Source organism: Aspergillus karnatakaensis, assembly GCF_047715665.1.
Source record: "Aspergillus karnatakaensis strain CBS 102800 unplaced genomic scaffold BJY04scaffold_8, whole genome shotgun sequence".
NCBI classification, from domain to species: domain Eukaryota; kingdom Fungi; phylum Ascomycota; class Eurotiomycetes; order Eurotiales; family Aspergillaceae; genus Aspergillus; species Aspergillus karnatakaensis.
This window is the reverse complement of record NW_027395720.1, coordinates 99,552-117,202: the sequence shown is the minus strand read 5'-3', so window position 1 is coordinate 117,202 and position 17,651 is coordinate 99,552. Positions and strand designations below refer to the sequence as shown.

Sequence of the window (17,651 nt, the reverse complement as noted above, 5' to 3'; positions counted from 1 at the left end):
TCTTGTCAAGGAATTATATAAACCTACCGCAATATTCCCTACTTGTGCAATCCCAGACGCAATGGCGCAATACACCCAGCTCGAGCTGCGCACCCCCAATGGGCCGGTCTACCGACGCGTCTCGACTGCCCCGCCCCGCATTCCGACTGAAGATGAGATCCCCATCATCGACCTGACTCCGATTGATGGGTCACTCCAGGACAGAAAACAGATAGCTTCCAAGATTCGAGCAGCCGCAGAGAACACGGGCTTTTTCTACATCAAAAACCATGGGATCCCCGAAGAGCTCATCCAGCGCGCCCTCCGAACGGCACAAGACTTCTTTAACCAACCCCTCGACGAGAAAGAAAAGGTGTCGCATACCAAGTCCAAATTCAACGATGGCTATCACGGTGTTGGCACAACCCAGATCAACAATAAAGAATCAAAGGGTCTCTCTATCCGGAGCTTCAGCAGTGGAAATAATACATACTGACATCACGTAGACCAAAAAGAAACCTTCTCCGTCCGCTACAACGCTCTCAACGACCCAACAACCACGAACCCCGCGTCTCTAACCGATTCCGAAACGAGCATTGCACAGGAATTCCTCTGGACCGGTACATCGCACCTCCCTACCTTCAAATCCACAACTCTCGAATTCTACCGCGCCCGCCTAACCCTCGCCCGCAAGATCATCCGCCTCTTCGCCCTGGCCCTGAATCTCGACGAGTCCTACTTCGACTCCATAACCACCCACCCCGGCGCCGACGGGCTCTACGTGCACTACCCCGGAACCCCGAACCCCACCGACCCAGACACCGAGATCGACGTCGGGATCGGCTCACACACGGATATACAATGCATCACACTCCTTTGGCAGGATAACTCGGGGGGCCTTCAGGTCCTGTCTGCGGATGACGAGTGGCTTGACGCGCGCCCAATCGAGGGAACAATAGTTGTCAACATCGGAGATTTCATGCAGCGGTTGAGTAACAATAGGTTTCGGAGCACCGTGCATCGCGTCTACAATCGACAGCCGACGTCACGCTACTCCATGCCATTCTTCCTGGGTTTCAATCCGGAGGCTGTGGTGAGGGTTGTGGAGAGTTGTGTCGACGAGGAGCATCCAGCGCTGTTCGAGCCGCTTAGTTGTGGGGAGGTGAGTGTTCTTCCTACCCCAAGTTGGTAAGACTGGATTGTTTTGCTAATGCTTGGGCGCTGTAGTGGCATCGCGCGAGACTTAATCTTGCTAGAACGACGATTGAGGCAACGTAGGGTGGGGTGCGGTTGTTTCATGCTGTTGCAAGACTCGAGTCGTCGATCAGCACTAAGAACTAACAGTGTAAGCATACGAGGTCTGGTTGTAATGTCTCATTACTGGCACATTTGTAGTAGGCTACCCAGCACAGCATGGTAAGCGCAAGTAGGGAGAAATGCATCGATATTTCACGCCGTGCAGAGACTGGATTAGGCCGCTAGTTCGTTGCTCTGACAGCACTTAGTATACCTCCAATACTATCATGCCTGCGAGTAGCGAGGCTCCCTTGCCTCCCCTTGCGGAACTGTGCACGTCGTGTAAAGAGCTTATGCAATAGCTGGCACACCTGCCAGCACAGTATGTTTTTGTTGCTCGAATACCTCATCAAGTGGTAAGCAACGAAATCCTGGTGACTTTGTTAATGTCTCAGGTCGTGTAGATATGTTGCTTCGGCCGGTTCTTGGGCAGAGATATATATTTCCGCCTAATCTGATAAGTATATACCTACTGCGAATGCTTTTCATTTGTGGCCCAGTAGCCAAAGATGATAAGCTCCCCTTGCACTACGCAGACGCAGAATTTACTGTCTGCAAAGCACTTGACGTCTCCAGTTGACGTTGCTTGAACTCCAAAAGAGTTCCAAGTTGCTGTGATCACTGATCGGGCACTTGAGCGGCTAATTATGAAACCCCCACAATCTATCGGGATTCACACGGTGCTATTGGTGCAGGGAGTTCCACCGTGCACGGAACATCAATAGAGATTGACAGTCGATTGGCCAGATTTAGCCGTAGCGGCTTTGAACCGGGTAAAAAGGAGTTGGACGAGGGGACAAATGGCCCTTGGGGGTTACACTCTGAACCTGCGATACTTATGCATCGGCTTTCTTAAGAGGACTCCCGTCCGTGGTAGTGATGACTGTCTCTATAGACGACCGAGTATCTGCTTTGCCATGGCCAAAACGCGACCACCACTTAGCCAGGTCCTCCCACCCCTAATTCTGGGAGGTGCCGGCTTCAGCTACCAGATCACTCCCAACCCAAATCCCACGCGGACACGGGAGGTCTTGACCAGGGCGTTCGAGCACGGGTTCCGGGCCATCGACACATCGGCATACTATGAACCGTCAGAGGAACTGCTTGGTGCGGCACTCTCACATCCAGAATTCGCCTCAAACTATCGACGAGAAGATTATGTTCTGATGACCAAGGTTGGCCGGGTAAATGCCACAAAGTCCGATTATTCACCGGACTGGATTCGATACTCTGTCGCTCGATCGCTGCAGCGACTAAAGACGAGCTACCTGGACGTCGTCTTCTGCCACGACATTGAGCTGGTCCCGGAGGACAGTGTGCTGCAGGCTATCGGGGTCCTCTTGGAGTTTGTTGCGGCAGGGACAGTGCGCTATATTGGTATATCAGGGTACCCTATACACGTTCTCGCCAGGGTCGCTCGCCGAACGCCGGAAATATATGGGCGACCGCTAGATGTGATTCAGAATTGGGCACAGTTGACGTTGCAGAATGATAAATTGGCGACAGAAGGGCTACAAGCGTTCAAGGAAGCCGGGGTAAGATGTGTGTGCAGCTCTAGCCCCTTAGCAAGTGGGTTGCTGCGAGATGAGGGAGTTCCGATCGGGACTTTGGGAGACTGGCATCCGGCACCACAAGGACTGCGTAAAGCCGCCCATGCTGCAGCAGTCTATGTCGCATCCCAAGGAGGGTCGTTAGCACCACTTGCGCTACAATATGCACTTCGGCGCGCACAGGACTTATCGACACCCGCCTTTCGCGTCGGTACGATAGTTGGATGTACAAGGGTCGCCGAGGTGGAGGACAATGCCACAACGGCGCTTGGAGTACTCCATAAAGACAATGGAGTATGGAAATGGGGCGAGGAGCAGGAGCATACGGGCGTTGACAGCGGAAAGCTCCTGTTGGAGCGGCGGTTGTTCGGTGAGGTGCAGCAGATCCTAGGCGAGTGGCGAAATTATAGTTTCGGAGATGATCGAGAGGTGCAGGCGGAGGAGGCTGTCGTTCAGACCAAGCTGTAAATCAATTATCATTCAATCCGTGATGAATCCAGTAAGGTTGCAGTAGATTAACCGGCCGTGGGGTTAGTTCCCCCCTAAGAATGCTGAGCTCCCCGCATCCCCAGTTTTAAGCTGGCTGAATTCCACTTGCCTTGACCGATGGAAGCATTGACCATGGATTGCAGTCCGACCATCCTCGATAACGACAGTCGGTTGCGGGTGCTACGCGCCTGCGATCACTGCTCTCAATCCAAGCAGCGATGCGACGGCGAGAGGCCATGGTGAGTGTCGAAGCAGCAACCCCCAGTGTCGCGTCAGGCTAACAGAGCGCTCTGCTCAGCCAGCGATGCACCGGTAGGTGGCGTGACCCCGCTCAGATCGCAGACAAGACTTTTGAAGCGACTAACCAGGAAGCCCCCAGCGCGAAACATCTCTTGTCAGTATGAGAAGCTGGTGAGGAAGCGCGGTCGTCGTCGTCGAGCAAAACTCGCCTCGATCAGTCACCGAACCCTTGCCCCTGGCCCGCCGAGTCTCAACGACCTGATCAATCCAGAGCTAGGTCCTTCGCCAAAGGACAGAGACAGAGACAACAGAGACGACATACAGAACATGCAACGGAGGAATACAAATCCGCTGAGCACGCCCTCGTACACCGATGACTCGACAAGACTGACAGCCGACTCGAGAGGCACCGGAGCAAGCAACGAGCACGACGGGAGGAACGACCCTTTCGTCTTGGATGCCGCTGCTGGCTTGACTGACCCTGTCATGGCCCAGCGAGATGCACCGCCTGTTCAGCTACAAAATCCATTCCTTTTCCAAGACATCTTCTTCGGAGTTCCTGGTCGGCCACAGAGCCAGGCTGCATTCACCCCCGGTCGCGTCGAGAACTGGCTCGATAAAACAGCATCAATGACCCCTGCTGGCTCGCGCGGTCTATACTCGACTGTCTCGCACAGATCTTTACATGGAAACCCTCAACAAAATCCAGTCCAAGGCCAGAAATCCTATCCTTGCCTGGAGCCCCTGCTACCATACTTACAAGGCATACTTGCACCGAGCGATGCTGCAGAAATGCTCGAGATCTACTTCAACGAGCAAAGGAATCCTATCTTCAAAGCAACTTCGCCATACACACTCACCCATATCATACACCCATCATCCGTGCTGCATCCCACTGCACCCCGACCGACGTCATCCGTTCTCCTCCTGGTCATGCTGCTATGCATTGCGCAGACGGCCGACATCAAGATTTTCGACCCGCCGGGCGCACGGCAGCGGATTGTGCTTGACCTTTATCGTTTAGCACTCGACCTCCTGGAACCGGTGGACTGGGACAACTATTTCCGAACGTCGGGTATGTTCTTGCGAAACAGTGAGCCTGGGCTGTACTAACTCTTCAAGATGGCTGGCAGTTCCACCCTCGCGGAGGTTTCGCTGATAAAGACGGACGGTCGTCGGTCTCTCACGCTGCCGAAAGTGGCCTCATTCCCGATTTTCTGGGGTCGACCGACGTGATCTTGGCCGTGGTGATCCTGACCCTCGTGATATCCGGTGGTCATTTCAAGGCCGACTGTCAGAAGTGGCTCTCCAAGGCCATTCGACTGGCTCGAGCCAGTGGGTTGAGCATGGAAGACCAGGCGCTGCAAGGGGGTATCTCCAACCAGCTCTACCTAGGACAGACGTCTCCCCGCGAATGGTTGATCGTGAAGGAGGAACGGCGACGACTTTTCTGGCTGATCTACTGCCTCGATCGCCACCTTGCACTGTCATTCAATGCAGCAGTCAACTTCCCTGAGGGCACATTCTGCGTCGCAGCACCACTACCAGAAGAGATCTGGCAGAACCTCGAAACGATAAATCTCAACTCAATTCCTGCACCGCAGATAGGGCCTCCGACACGGATCACGGGATACGGCTTTTTCGAGTACTTCCTCCCACTTGCGACCGTGCTGGGCCATATCACCGACTTCCACCATATCCAAAACCACCCCCTTCTCGGCGACACCATCAACCACGCTGCCATACATCGAATCGAGACTCTCCTGTCTCAGCATGAGCAGGACCTAGCGGATCTGAAAGAACAGCTCGATAATCCTCTTCCCACCCAGCATGTTGACCTCTTCAACCCCACGCTCACCTACGCTCACAGCCCCCCAGCATCAATTGACACCAAGAAGCCACTCGTGATCGCGTATAGCACACACATGATCCATGTCTTTTATATTCTCCTACACGGAAAATGGGATCCTATATCCATGATTGAGGACAAGGACGATTGGATCACCTCGGACAGCTTCCAAGCTTGCGCGTCGCACGCCCTCAGCGCAACAGCGGCGGTGAACCAAATCCTCTCGCTTGACCCTGAACTGACTTTCATGCCATATCTGTTCGGTATATATCTCCTCCAGGGTAGTTTTATACTTCTGCTGTTTGTCGATCGGATGCCGGAACTCGGATTCAACAAGTCGGTGGAGGAAGTCTGCGAAACCATCATCCGCGCACATGAAGTCAGCGTGGTCACCTTAGATACCACCTTCCAGGTATGTTGAGACTCCCCATGTTAGTCTCATAATTGACGTTGGTAGAAAAACATCCGCAAAGTCTTCCGATCGATGCTGCATGACGCGCAACGCGCCGACCCCCATTTCCGCGAGACTCACAAGGCGCGACGGAGAGAGATCCTGTCGCTGTACCGGTGGACGCGTAACTCGCACGGGCTTGCGTATTGATGAGGGCGAACACGATTAATTTCGCAGCATGGCAGAGTGAGTCAAGCTCAAGCCTTGAGCCATGACCTGAAGTCCGCCCCAGCTGGAGCTGGACTCCTGACTCCTGCAGGTGCGCGGTCCGGTATGCCCCCTTGGGGATAGCGCTTTACTATTAAACCCGTATGATTGGCTTGAGGGAGGGCTTGTGGGCCTTTGGGCTTCATGTTTTGTTTTGCACGTTTGCACCAACAAGCTGTGCTCACACTCGCTGCAGCATAACCCCCAACAGAGCAACGGGTCGGGTCGTCTAGCGTCATCACTTCTTGATATCATTCGTTCTACTGGGGTAGGGTGGAGAGCCATTGCAAACATGACCATTGGGACATATCCGGTAGAGCGTCCCGTCTCGCCAACCGCCGAAAGGTATATATATGTTGCTTGTCCAGCATGATGGCACTACACAAGGAAGTCCCCGAATATTCCCTAGCAGCCTCAACTATACAACGTTGATAGTCATCATGTCTTCACTATTTGTTCCAACATCCCCGGACACGACACTGCGCGTTCGCATAACGCGTCCGTCTACACCTACCAACAAGCCCCTGCTGTTATTCATCCACTACTGGGGTGGCACCTCTTCGACCTGGTACAGAGTCGTGTCTGGCGATGCGCCCTCTTCAATACCATCCCGGTACCCAACTGCAGCTGTCGATCTTCGCGGCTGGGGAAAGTCCACTGGCCCTACCGAAGACACTGGGAATCCTTTCTCGTCTACCTTAATGGCACGCGACATGGTGAGACTGGTCACATATCTCCAAGTTGAAGCCGAGTATACCGATATCTTGGAAAACGGTTTTGTTCTTATTGGCCATTCAATGGGCGCTAAGGTCGCTATGGCTACTTTATCTGCTCTGACCGACCAGCTGCTCAACAAACTCCAGGGTCTAGTGCTTATCGCGCCTGCACCCCCTACTGCACTCATCCTGCCCCCCGAAATGAAAGAGCAACAAGCTGTCGCCTACTCATCTGAAGAGTCTGTTCGATGGACTGTGACGAATGTTCTTGCACAGTGCGATCTCTTAAGTGCTGGAGACCTGGACATGATCGTCTCCGATAGCTTGGGCGGCAGTGACTTGGCGAAGCGCGCATGGCCCAACTATGGAATGGCAGAAGATATTACTGATGACGTGAAGAGGGTATTGGCTGGCCTCGGAAGTTCGCTTCAGGTCCGTGTGCTTGCTGGGGAGCTGGACATTGTTGAACCAGAGCATCGTGTCCAGGAGGAGGTATGTCGCTTTTTAAAGAACATTGGAGTTGAGGTTTCTCTTCGCACTGTGCCCGGCGTGAGGCATTTGATCCCTTTGGAATGTCCAGAGGCAATTGTTGAGGAGATATCTTATTTTTAGATCGTTCTTTGGAGGTTACGACGTCCTTGATGGAACCCGTAGTTTAATGGACCGCACGTCTCTCAAGTAGTTTCGTCTATTGATTCATGAATCCAGGGATTATAAACTTGTTACTGTCTCGTATAATCTAGAGCCAAGCCCCTGACCCGTCGACAATAAACACAAGCTGGACATGTTGTTTGCCCATTTGATATAACGTCGAGTGCATCGCTGTCCCTTCACGGGAGGTATAGGGAGCCGTACTTAGGAAGCACCATTAGGCACCAACAGCGGCATGGAATCTTCCCAAATCGAATCCGTCAGCACCCTTTTGTTTCCTCCATCGGCATCCATAATCATGATCTGCCCGTACGGCTGGAATGTGTCGTCGTAGAGCGCACATTCGTACTGAAACCCAAACATTCCCGTAGAATACATGATCCTCCCATCGTAGCTCCAAACCGCATGGGCATCATTGCCACCACTACTCGTCAAGATACGCAGATCCGTGCCGTCAGGCTTGATCGTACATACATCATAGTTGTACAGCCCGGTCTTTCGCGTAAAGACAATGCGCTCACCGTCTGGGGAGAAAAAGGGAAGGTTATCCCATTCCGTCGTCAGGACCGTGATAGTCCGTGTTTCCAGATCAAGGACCCGAAGACCAAGTTGCGACCTATCGCCATTCGTGGAGTTTGCTCCCCAAACGCGAAAGACTATCTTCTTCCCGTCATGCGAGTAGCTCGGGAAGCCAGAGTTGATGATCGAAGTATTCACGATACTCGTGTTGCTTTGCGTGAGAACCTCGTAGTATGATCCATCCGCCTTAGCACGGACGAGCCATCCTCCTGTATCAGCACGAGATTGAAACCATGCGCCTTCGCCAAAGACGAGCCATTCGCCGTCTGGGGACCAAGACGGTTGAAATGCGCCCGCGAGGCCTTGAGCGACTAGTTCGGGGGAAACAAGTGTGCTGTTCGAGTTGTCGTAAGCAACCTCCTCGTTAGAGCCATCAGGGTTCAATGTCACAATGGAGGAGTTCCCCAGCTGCTTTTCCGTCATTGCCAGACGATTCTGGTCTGAGAGCTGCGGGAAGACGTCTGTGAATTGGAACTCCCAATCGTCGTCCCAAGAGTAGAGCTTCTTGTTCATCGGACGGATATCCCAGCTTGTTTTCTCGTATACAACCAGACTGCCATCGGGCGACCACGAAGGGGATCGAATAGTACGGTTAAGGTACACTCCCTCGGTGGTGTAGATTCCCTCCTTCTCAGTACCCTTCAGGTGATATCCCACCTTACCACCAGGAAGAAAGTGAGGGAAGGTCTTAACACCATTTCCTTCAACCTCGACCCGTCTGTCATCGCCAGTCTCGAAATCAACAGAGACAATAACCGAGCTCGTCGAAGCCACACTCTCCGGTCGGTGCGCACCCCATGTCCCTTCTCTTGTCATCTCATAGTAGACGATTCGCTTCCCGTCATCGGACCATTTGGGGGATCCAAGCGAATACCCCGGTTTCGACACCACAGTTCTAAACCCAGACCCATCGGACCGGACGGCATAGATAGATAGTTCCTGCGTATGCTCCCAGCCAGACAGACCCTGGAATGTTTCCTCGCCGTGTCCCGCCCAATCTGTATTCCGATCCGAAGAGAAGGCAAGGAATTCGCCGTTCGGCGACCAGGAGGGCCGGAAGTACCCGTTCATCAAGCTCTCATCAACGTTTGCTTGAACCTCAGGTGTATCGGTGACATTCCATCTTTTTCCACTATCGATATCGAGGACCCAGATATTAGCCCGGTATCCGTTCTCCGTGCTCACGTACGCAGCTAGCTTGCCACTTGGTGAGAGGATAGCCGAGTCTTCCATCGATGAGGTTGCAAGAAGTTCTTCAAGACCCGTCCCGTTGGTTCGGACACGGTAGATATCAGAGTTGCCATCGCCGTTTCGTTCACCGGTAAATGTGATCCAATGACCGTCGGGAGAGAAGGAGGCGTGGTATTCGAAAACGGGGCTTGGGAGGAGGGGTCGTTCCCCGGTGCCGTCTGCGTTGGAGATATACAGCTGCGATGAGGAGGGGCCGATGCGATTCATCAGGAAAACCCCCTTCTTACTGCCATTTGGAGTAGTTGTAGCGACAGGGGACGCGTGAGGGGTGTGTGGGTTGGTCGTATTGGCGGATAGATGGTTTGCATACGGACAGGCTGATAGACACGGATCGACTAGGGCTAGAACGCCGAAGAAAGGTAACATATAGAACCTCTGAAGATACATCTTGACGCTGACGCCCTTGTGAAGATCAAAATCAGATAAGATGTTGGACTTGTCCCCTGGTGGCTTACAGAATTCTTCTTATACTTTGCTGATCTACACTGCCATTCCCATTTGAGGTATCTATGTCCGACTTCCTGCGTCTCGACGAGTCAACTCTCGACTCTCAACTTCAAGCAGTGGTTCTCGGGTTTAACGCTACATATTGATTGATAACGCTGGTGCAATGGGTGGAGAAAGCCACAATCCCCACAGCGGCGGCTCGCAGCGTTTCTCTGTCCTCAAAATAGTGCCGCTGTCAGCAGAGGACTCGCGAACGGTGAAGTGGATTGCCGCAGGGCCGACACAAAGCACCCCTAGGAAGTATACAACCAACATAGCTAGTATAACCTGATGATAGCTAGGTGTTTAAACGGCCCTCAACCCGATAATCATGAAAAGATTGAACGGGGTCTGTAACCTCCCAGCAAGTCCCCACAAATAAGATTGTGATCGACATCTCGCTAAGAAACCCCGAGTCTTGATCTTATCAAGCCCTGCTTTGGTGAGGAGGTCTTGTCGTTCTGCATCAATTAGGCAGTTGTTTGGCATCGGGCGCTTCAGTGGGCGTGCAACGAGCAAAGATAGATGTACCAAGCCTTCATGTTGGAGCCTTGTGAGCTTTCTTCAGGGTTAAGAGTTATTTTTGGAGTCGAGTTGACTCGTATGCTGGATGGCTTGCGTAAACCCTTTTTCCAGGCACCCGCCTCAGCAAATTCTGTCGCCTGCACGAAGAAAATATAAGTTCTCGGAATAATTATCTATGAAGTTTTCAGTATCACATTGGCTACAAAAGAAAGTCCTTACAACATCCAGAAAATGCCCGGACCCGACTACACAATCCGCCCCTTCCAGCCATCCGATCTCGCGCAAAGCACCGAGATTCTCTACAATGCAAAGCTAGGGCTCACCATCAATCGCCTCCTGTATAAAAACTGGCCGAATGCTGCTGCTCAACGACAAAACTATCGAAGCACCCTTGAAAACCTGGATCCAGCAACTATGGAATCACTCACAGTTGTCGATAATGACACCGGCGAAGTTGTCGGACACATCACCGTCACTAGGAAGAATCCCAGTGCACTCGAGGTCAAGAAGGATATCGATACAACTAGTGCGGGACCTCAGATACCCGACTACTTCGACCCAGAGGTCCTTGCCGCCGTCCAAGCCACAGCAGCTAAGTTAGACAAACAGTTCCACGATCTTGACCATCTGGGTGAGTACCCGGGAAGCTTGCTACTGTGATAAGCGACATAGACAACTAATTGACTTTTTTAGAACTGACGTATATTATCGTCAAGTCCGAACACCGGGGTCGAGAGATCGGGGCACGCCTGATGGAGCACGTATTCAACAAGTCGAGATCCTTGGGTGTACCGATTGCCCTGGTCAGCGAGCCACAGGTGCTGGATTTCTTCCTCAGACAAGGATTTCGAGAAAGAAAATATGTTGACATTGACCTTGCGCAATGGGCCCCTGCGAATTCGGGATTCGGAGATTTTAGGTTGACGGGGATGATATGGTATCCGGATACATGGTGATGAAGAATTCCTGATTCACACCATGGTAGTGATTAAGCAACGATATGGTACTTGATAGAAATAGTACAGAAGGCCGAGAAATAGATAAGTGATAAGAGACCAACTGAATTGTTGTACAGTGAATTAATTGCCTGGGAATGGCACATGCTGGAGGAATTGCATCAAGGAACAATGGATGACATTTGGATTGGAAGAAAACTGAAAACTCTGCTTTAATGTGAAGTCAAGCCCGAAACATGTAGAGATATAAGACAAAGTAGAAGGCAGGGATCATGGATTCATTGTCTGATGGCTCGCTTTTCATATAACAGAGACACAATCGCAAGAAGTGAGCTTCCTCCATCGCAAATCTACCTCCGATTCTCAAGCCATCTCCTGACATATGTTCGCACAAAGGCTCAACGTGATTAAGTCGACACCACGGTATTTGAAGGACAATGTCTTTCCAAAGGTTCAACCCAGACGACCTATACCTTAATGACTCCAACAGAGCCATGTTTGAGCATATGAAAGACCTTCACATGCTAGCAAGACTCATTGGTATTAAGCGTGATGCTCTAAGGTGCTCTCTGATGCGACTCCGGTATGCTTCTACATGGAACGTACAGCTAGACCAGAGCTGGAGCCTGACAGTATCGACGACATCGCGGAGGCTGTTGGGCGTGAACTCGACGCATCCAGGTCATTCGATTTGGATCTATTCCCAATTTATGTCGCAATGTCAGAAGCCCATCTAAGCAATGGGAATCAGTACGTCTCAGTTCTGGTTGATGCTCCCTGGGAAAATCTACACATGGAGAATCATGAAGATATGTGTCACAGACTTTGCTCTGCAGTCCCAGGAGAGTGGACATTCCTTGTACAGCCAGACGTGCATCCGGTCCTCCCGAGGCTGCAGTGGTTTTACGCTCATACCATCGATATGGATTGCAAACTCTGGGGTGATTCTAACTTTGTGGAGGAGGAAGATGACCTCCAGGCATATCGTCCAATAATCATGGACCAGGACGATGACCTGCAGGTCGATCTTTCTGGTTCCACTTTTGAGTCCCTCGCAATCTGACTGGTTGAGTAGCATTAGAGATCTTGAGGTTGTGGTGGAATAGATTACAGTGGTTTTGTGATTTGTCTTGAATTAAATATTTACTGCCGTTCTTGAGCTCGTCGATTCTCTTGCACTGTGAAGTCACTGTAAACAATCCAGTAGGATAAGAAGCCTAATAACCAATTGCTGATATTTGCAATTGGGAATTGAAAGTCCGCTATTACCGTATAGCAACATGTAGAGGTATGACATCCAAGTTTCATGATGATCAAACGAGTTGCTTGATACTTGACCGGCCAGATACCGCATGGTGGGTGTGAGAACTCACTACTTCAGAAAGCCAATGGTTGGACTGCCTTTCCCTGCAAGACCTTTCTTTCAATCTTCGAATGCAGCAGACGGATTTCTTTCATGGCCCCATGTGAAACTGGTATAAACTATTTATGGTGCCGGATGAAGTGGAGACAAAGCGTTTGTGGCGCTGGGTTTATGTTTGCCACGGTACAAATAAACGTGTTGCCTGCCCGCAGTACTGGTGTAGTTTCGGCATAACCTTGGGTATATTCTAACAGTTGCAGGATTCTGACATCGCAAGGCCAGGCTGTAGAGAAGATGGCGAATGATAGTAACATTGACTCTAAGCCTCTCCCAGGTCTTGACGACTACTTGCCCGATGATCTGAGAGCCCTCCTTCCAAGTTCCAATACTGCAGACGTCTGGTTCGCCATTGAGGACCTACTAGAGACGCTCGAAGCCGGCAATGTACCAGAACCATTGATGAGAACCTCAATCGACACCACGCCAGTGGTGTTTACATTTATCAGCCATGAGCGCTTCCCAGAACCGCCATCTATTGAGTCCTTCGGGGATGCAACAAGAGAAGCGATGAACGAATCGCTTACCGTTGGTGACTACCACTATCCGTACTTTGTGAAGTTTGCGTGGCCATCCGGAGAAGAATCGCCCACGGGCAGCAATAGGAACATTCAGATCGACATTCTTGTTGACCTTTTGGCTAGCGACTTCTGTAAGGCGACTTTCGACGCTATTTGCGAGAGGCTGCCACGACCTGTTCGTGGGGAATGGATATACGAGATGGATCCAGAAGTTCACCCTTGTCTCTGGAGGTTACAATGGCTAGAGGCCAATATTTTGGATGCCGAGGGGAATTGCACATTATGGAGCAACTATCCCTTGGTTGGAGTGGCTCATAGGTCATATGGGGATGGGGATGAGCGTCCGTCTCAAGCCCTAGTGTATCGGTGACCGATAGGTTTACTCGGCTTATTTCATTTCAGCCCTGATAGGTGGTTAGCTAAACTGTGTAGCAGAACGTGTTATTAGTTAAACAAAAAGTTGAATAGAACCATGCTGGCGTGGTGTATGCCATGTTTTCTAAGATGCCGTAGCAATCCCCAAACGCATACCTAGATGGAAGGGAGAACTGCGGCCACTACACTGAAGTTTAACATCTGCCATACCCCCGAATACTCTGACTTTATGCAGTCGCCTGTGTAGAGGGAAGGTTTACAGTATGTCCTTCGTCATGGTAACCATGCGCCAAAGGCCCACCGGGTTTTGCTCCTTTGACTATAGTTATTTGATTTAACAGTGCATCTCCATAAAGGCAGTGCTTTGTGTATCCTAGAAGATGCAGCAGATTGGCTATCAACAAAGCCGGTGTTTCGCTCATCCAAATACAAAGGCCCTTGTCCGGTATGGCTATAAATCCCACCACACCCTAAAACAGAATATTGACAACTAGATTGCTGTCATTCTTCAAAATGCCTAGAAAAAAAACTCGCCAGATTGAGAACGCTGATAGCAGCGCGGAGAACGAGATAATGCGACACGCCATCATAGGTTTGCATGACAAGCTGGTGGCCGCCAACATTCCAGAGCATGTTCTAAAATACACCGTCGGCACCACACCTGTGTGGTTCACCTTCTCAAGCAAGGAAGATGTCCCGCGCACCATCCGCGACGAGGCTATTGGTGTCGCAATTGCCAAGTCGCTCAAGAAATATCTCGTGGAAGGTGAGCTGATGCCAACATTCTATCTGCAAGTGGTTGAAGGGGTTGCAAACTCTATGGATGAGCCAAGGGAGCCCTGTTCCGTGCACATCGACCTTCTGATTGACCTGCCAACCAGATTGGTGAACCGCGATACTATCATCGACATGATGAGCCGCTTTCCGCACCCTGCGAGTGCACTGTCGGACGTCTACCAGCAACTGGGAGATACGCCTATGCTGAAGCGCATGCAGTGGTTTGAAGCTCTCACTGTTGATTTCGGTACGGGCGCCGTTTTGTGGAGTAACTATCGGTTCTTCGTTAACGGCAGAAGCTCGCATTGGTTTGTTTATAGTGACTGGACATCTGGCCGTGCTGGGTCAAATTCGAAGTCGCCAAGTTTGGCTTAACCTTTACTGTTTCCTATATGTTTTCGTAGTTCGATGCATTACCAGTCTGACATCACGCTATTTCCTATCAAGACTAAATTTACTTTCGCTAGTAATATGGCGGCATATCCTCGTCCTTGCTGGTAGAACCTTGGCAAGTAGAACTGTCTCCAAGATATACGAAGACATTTTCAATGCCTGTGGATAGATTAATTTGAAGCCGGTTATATGGATTGCCAAAATCTAGAAGTCATAGCCCTAAAGTCCATACCTATATAGCATAAATCTCTACAAGCAATGTATATAGGCTGCCCAATTATAAATCTACTTTCTCGATAGAATGACTTTCTCCCTGGTTGCATGGAGAATGCCCCTGCAGCCAAGGCAATTGTTTCAGATTCACGGTCCTTTGCATGGCTATTGATGACATTGTTTTTAAGCAACAAAGGAACAATGCCCCTGCGTCAAGTGCTCTCTTGGGGGTTTGGAGCCTTTGTGCATGTTTCTGTTTCCTTCATGTGGCTTGTTAGGCATGAATGTGCTTTGCATGTTGTGAGCAGCATAAATAGCGGTATGTCTGGTCTATTGATAGATTAATCCACCTTCGACGACAACCATAGTCTCGGAAAGCACAGTTCAACAACGCTCAACATGTCTACCGCAGTCACTGATGAAAACTTCTGCACCTGTGCTGAGTGCACTAGGGAGCACGACAGAATCAGGCGTCAGAACTTCGTTCCCGCCTGCTCGATCACGCGTCCGGAAGGGACATATCCTTTCGTCCTCATTATGGAGTCCATCGCTGAGACCCCATATTTCCAGTTCCTCAACGAGGACGAGTTTCGGGACCAAATCAGCGATGCCATTGAGAACCATATCTGGTTCGGCAGGCCCTACCCAATACGGTTTCACATCAAGTACGGTCGAAAGGTGCAGGCTATGGGATTCCGTCCGGTTGCCCCTGTCCAGATTTTGATAGATCTTCCTCTCGGTAATGAGCTGACTGATGATGAGATGGACAAGTTTCTTTCTGACCTTCCAGAGTTTGAGGGAAGGGAGTGGGCGTATGAGACTTGTCAGTACCGCGGTCATGGCGAGACGGTCTATCGGTTGAGGTGGTTTGCGGGCCTTATGTACAACTCGCCGGGTGACTTTTGGCTAGGCAAGTATACGGTTGGGGAGAATGAGGCTACACGGGAGTACCTGATTGAGAGGGAGGATATTTCGCCGCTTGGGGATCGGCTGATGCTGAGTATGGGAGGGCTGATCGATTGATGGGCCCCCTAACACTGGCCCAGATGTTTTTAGATTTCGTTGAATAGACATATGATTTTTGTTCCAGGCAGTTGTAGACATAAAGGGTTGCTAGCGTTATAGATCTAAATCTTGGATACCAAATCCTGTCATGAGTTGATCTAGGATATGAACTCGATATACGGGATCCACCATGGTTTCTTAATTGCTCAGTCTGTAACTGACCTGACAGCAGCTGTTTGCGAAACATCGCCTTGATTTGAGGTCTTGGTAATCTATAAAGTCACTCTGTGTTATACCATTCACGAAGCCGTAAACTCCCCCATCAGCTGGCTATGGCTTCTTTGGCTCTCAAGTGAAGAAATGGCAGGAGACTGTAAACATCTGGCGAAGCCTGCATGCAGTACAATATTGCGGCCAGCCTGTATGCCCGACCGAGTCTTAATTGGCGTCGGTAAGTCAGTCTTGGATGGGACGCTGTTCCAGACGTAATGCCAGTGACTAGTATATGGAGTCGATATCCTTCTCTTTCTTTCATGTCGTCAGCCAAAAAGACGATATGAATACTGTTGCAAAGACAATTGTTCCTCTCTAACTTTCTTTAGGAAGTAATTATCCTGAACCACCCCATTCTTTGTTCAAACTGGCTTTAACGTCTCATCAAACGAGACAACCACTACATTTCTGCCAGAAACTTTATATATAAAAAGCCATCCATTCCGACACGAGTATTCCAAGGATTTGGGAAGTCAGGTAGCCGTTCAAGCATAGATCCGAGCGAATCAGCTATCCAAGGCAAAAACAGACCACCTACATACCACGAATCTCAAGCTCATCATGCCTAAAAACATCCCCTACGCCGAGCACGCCAGTGAGGTGCGCAAAGTCCTAATCCTCAACGACATCCTGCAAGGCAAAACAAGCATTCCCGCCAACTCCATCGTCCGCACCAAAGGTACCAAGCCCCTGGCCTTCCAGACCAAGCGACTCGGAAACTGCAATGAGGTCGAGGTTGCTCAACTCCAACTATGCCACGGCCTCTATAACGAGTTGCGCTCTTCTATCTGGGAGAACAAAGCCGGCCGGATCGTCTTCCATGTGAAAATGGGCCGACGTGATGACCCTCAAGTGCAAGGGTGGACTCCCACGTATGTTCTTGCTGATGTGCCTGATGACCTGCATATCTCACCGGATCTGATGGTGAGTTTCCTCTCGCGTCTGCCGCAGTTTCCAGGTATTGCTTGGTCCCACAATAAGCAGGTCGGCGTTGCACATGACGCGTTCCGCCAGAAGTGGTTCATGGACAATGTCACCGACTGTCTCGACCCGATGATGTTCATGAAGTTCGATAGCGAGGTTTCCGAGGACACTTGGGTTTTCCAGAGGTGCATCAATGAGTAGAATCATCTGCTTGAGATTGGCATTTTTGTTCTGAATGCAAAAGGTGTGCCCAGGCAGGAGCCCGATTGCTTTTCTGTTGTTATGTAGCTGTATTTCGTCACTCATTCAACAATAAAATTGTATCTTTTGATTCCCATATAAATCCATCTTTATCTGATTCCATAGGCCTTGTCGGGCTTTACGTGGAAACGAGCACACGGCCCATATCTCTGTTGTATCTGGGGCACTGGTCATTGTTTTCACTTGTGTCAAATGCAGCGTAGGGGTTTCCAATTGTCTGACGGTAACAAAGAACATAGATATACGTAACCAAGCCTTTGTGGA

General features: G+C 50.6%; 11 protein-coding genes across 11 annotated transcripts; 10 read left to right on the top strand and 1 right to left on the bottom strand.

Annotated features, from left to right (window-relative positions):
• Positions 1–61: 61 nt before the first annotated feature.
• BJY04DRAFT_205548 (isopenicillin N synthase family dioxygenase) lies at positions 62–1,257 on the top strand (the record flags this gene model as incomplete). The annotated part of the gene is made up of 3 exons (XM_073713610.1): positions 62–431; positions 486–1,141; positions 1,207–1,257. 3 exons carry the CDS (start codon positions 62–64, stop codon positions 1,255–1,257), a joined length of 1,077 nt encoding a protein of 358 aa, XP_073574706.1.
• A 935-nt stretch (positions 1,258–2,192) lies between these two features.
• Positions 2,193–3,293, top strand: BJY04DRAFT_214774 (Aldo/keto reductase family-domain-containing protein; the record flags this gene model as incomplete). Its single annotated transcript, XM_073715305.1, has 1 exon — positions 2,193–3,293. One exon carries the CDS (start codon positions 2,193–2,195, stop codon positions 3,291–3,293), a length of 1,101 nt encoding a protein of 366 aa, XP_073574705.1.
• A 1,161-nt stretch (positions 3,294–4,454) lies between these two features.
• BJY04DRAFT_155776 (uncharacterized protein) lies at positions 4,455–4,784 on the top strand. Its single transcript, XM_073708951.1, has one exon. The coding sequence runs from the start codon at positions 4,488–4,490 to the stop codon at positions 4,665–4,667; it is 180 nt and encodes a 59-aa protein (XP_073574704.1). The 5' UTR covers positions 4,455–4,487; the 3' UTR covers positions 4,668–4,784.
• On the top strand, positions 4,455–6,045 carry BJY04DRAFT_180935 (fungal specific transcription factor domain-containing protein). Its single transcript, XM_073710133.1, has one exon. It carries the CDS (start codon positions 4,901–4,903, stop codon positions 5,822–5,824), a length of 924 nt encoding a protein of 307 aa, XP_073574703.1. The 5' UTR covers positions 4,455–4,900; the 3' UTR covers positions 5,825–6,045.
• Positions 6,042–7,452, top strand: BJY04DRAFT_180934 (alpha/beta fold hydrolase). Its single transcript, XM_073710132.1, has one exon. The coding sequence runs from the start codon at positions 6,415–6,417 to the stop codon at positions 7,387–7,389; it is 975 nt and encodes a 324-aa protein (XP_073574702.1). The 5' UTR covers positions 6,042–6,414; the 3' UTR covers positions 7,390–7,452.
• A 180-nt stretch (positions 7,453–7,632) lies between these two features.
• On the bottom strand, positions 7,633–9,624 carry BJY04DRAFT_232400 (uncharacterized protein; the record flags this gene model as incomplete). The annotated part of the gene is made up of 1 exon (XM_073719750.1): positions 7,633–9,624. The coding sequence occupies one exon, from the start codon at positions 9,622–9,624 to the stop codon at positions 7,633–7,635; it is 1,992 nt and encodes a 663-aa protein (XP_073574701.1).
• Positions 9,625–10,456: 832 nt separating this feature from the next.
• Positions 10,457–11,435, top strand: BJY04DRAFT_180933 (GNAT family N-acetyltransferase). Its single transcript, XM_073710131.1, has 2 exons — positions 10,457–10,900; positions 10,963–11,435. Exons 1-2 carry the CDS (start codon positions 10,501–10,503, stop codon positions 11,223–11,225), a joined length of 663 nt encoding a protein of 220 aa, XP_073574700.1. The 5' UTR covers positions 10,457–10,500; the 3' UTR covers positions 11,226–11,435.
• Positions 11,436–12,882: 1,447 nt separating this feature from the next.
• On the top strand, positions 12,883–13,536 carry BJY04DRAFT_214768 (uncharacterized protein; the record flags this gene model as incomplete). Its single annotated transcript, XM_073715304.1, has 1 exon — positions 12,883–13,536. The coding sequence occupies one exon, from the start codon at positions 12,883–12,885 to the stop codon at positions 13,534–13,536; it is 654 nt and encodes a 217-aa protein (XP_073574699.1).
• Positions 13,537–14,054: 518 nt separating this feature from the next.
• Positions 14,055–14,693, top strand: BJY04DRAFT_214767 (uncharacterized protein; the record flags this gene model as incomplete). Its single annotated transcript, XM_073715303.1, has 1 exon — positions 14,055–14,693. One exon carries the CDS (start codon positions 14,055–14,057, stop codon positions 14,691–14,693), a length of 639 nt encoding a protein of 212 aa, XP_073574698.1.
• A 630-nt stretch (positions 14,694–15,323) lies between these two features.
• Positions 15,324–15,947, top strand: BJY04DRAFT_214766 (uncharacterized protein; the record flags this gene model as incomplete). Its single annotated transcript, XM_073715302.1, has 1 exon — positions 15,324–15,947. One exon carries the CDS (start codon positions 15,324–15,326, stop codon positions 15,945–15,947), a length of 624 nt encoding a protein of 207 aa, XP_073574697.1.
• An 816-nt stretch (positions 15,948–16,763) lies between these two features.
• Positions 16,764–17,327, top strand: BJY04DRAFT_214765 (uncharacterized protein; the record flags this gene model as incomplete). Its single annotated transcript, XM_073715301.1, has 1 exon — positions 16,764–17,327. One exon carries the CDS (start codon positions 16,764–16,766, stop codon positions 17,325–17,327), a length of 564 nt encoding a protein of 187 aa, XP_073574696.1.
• Between the last annotated feature and the right edge of the window lie 324 nt (positions 17,328–17,651).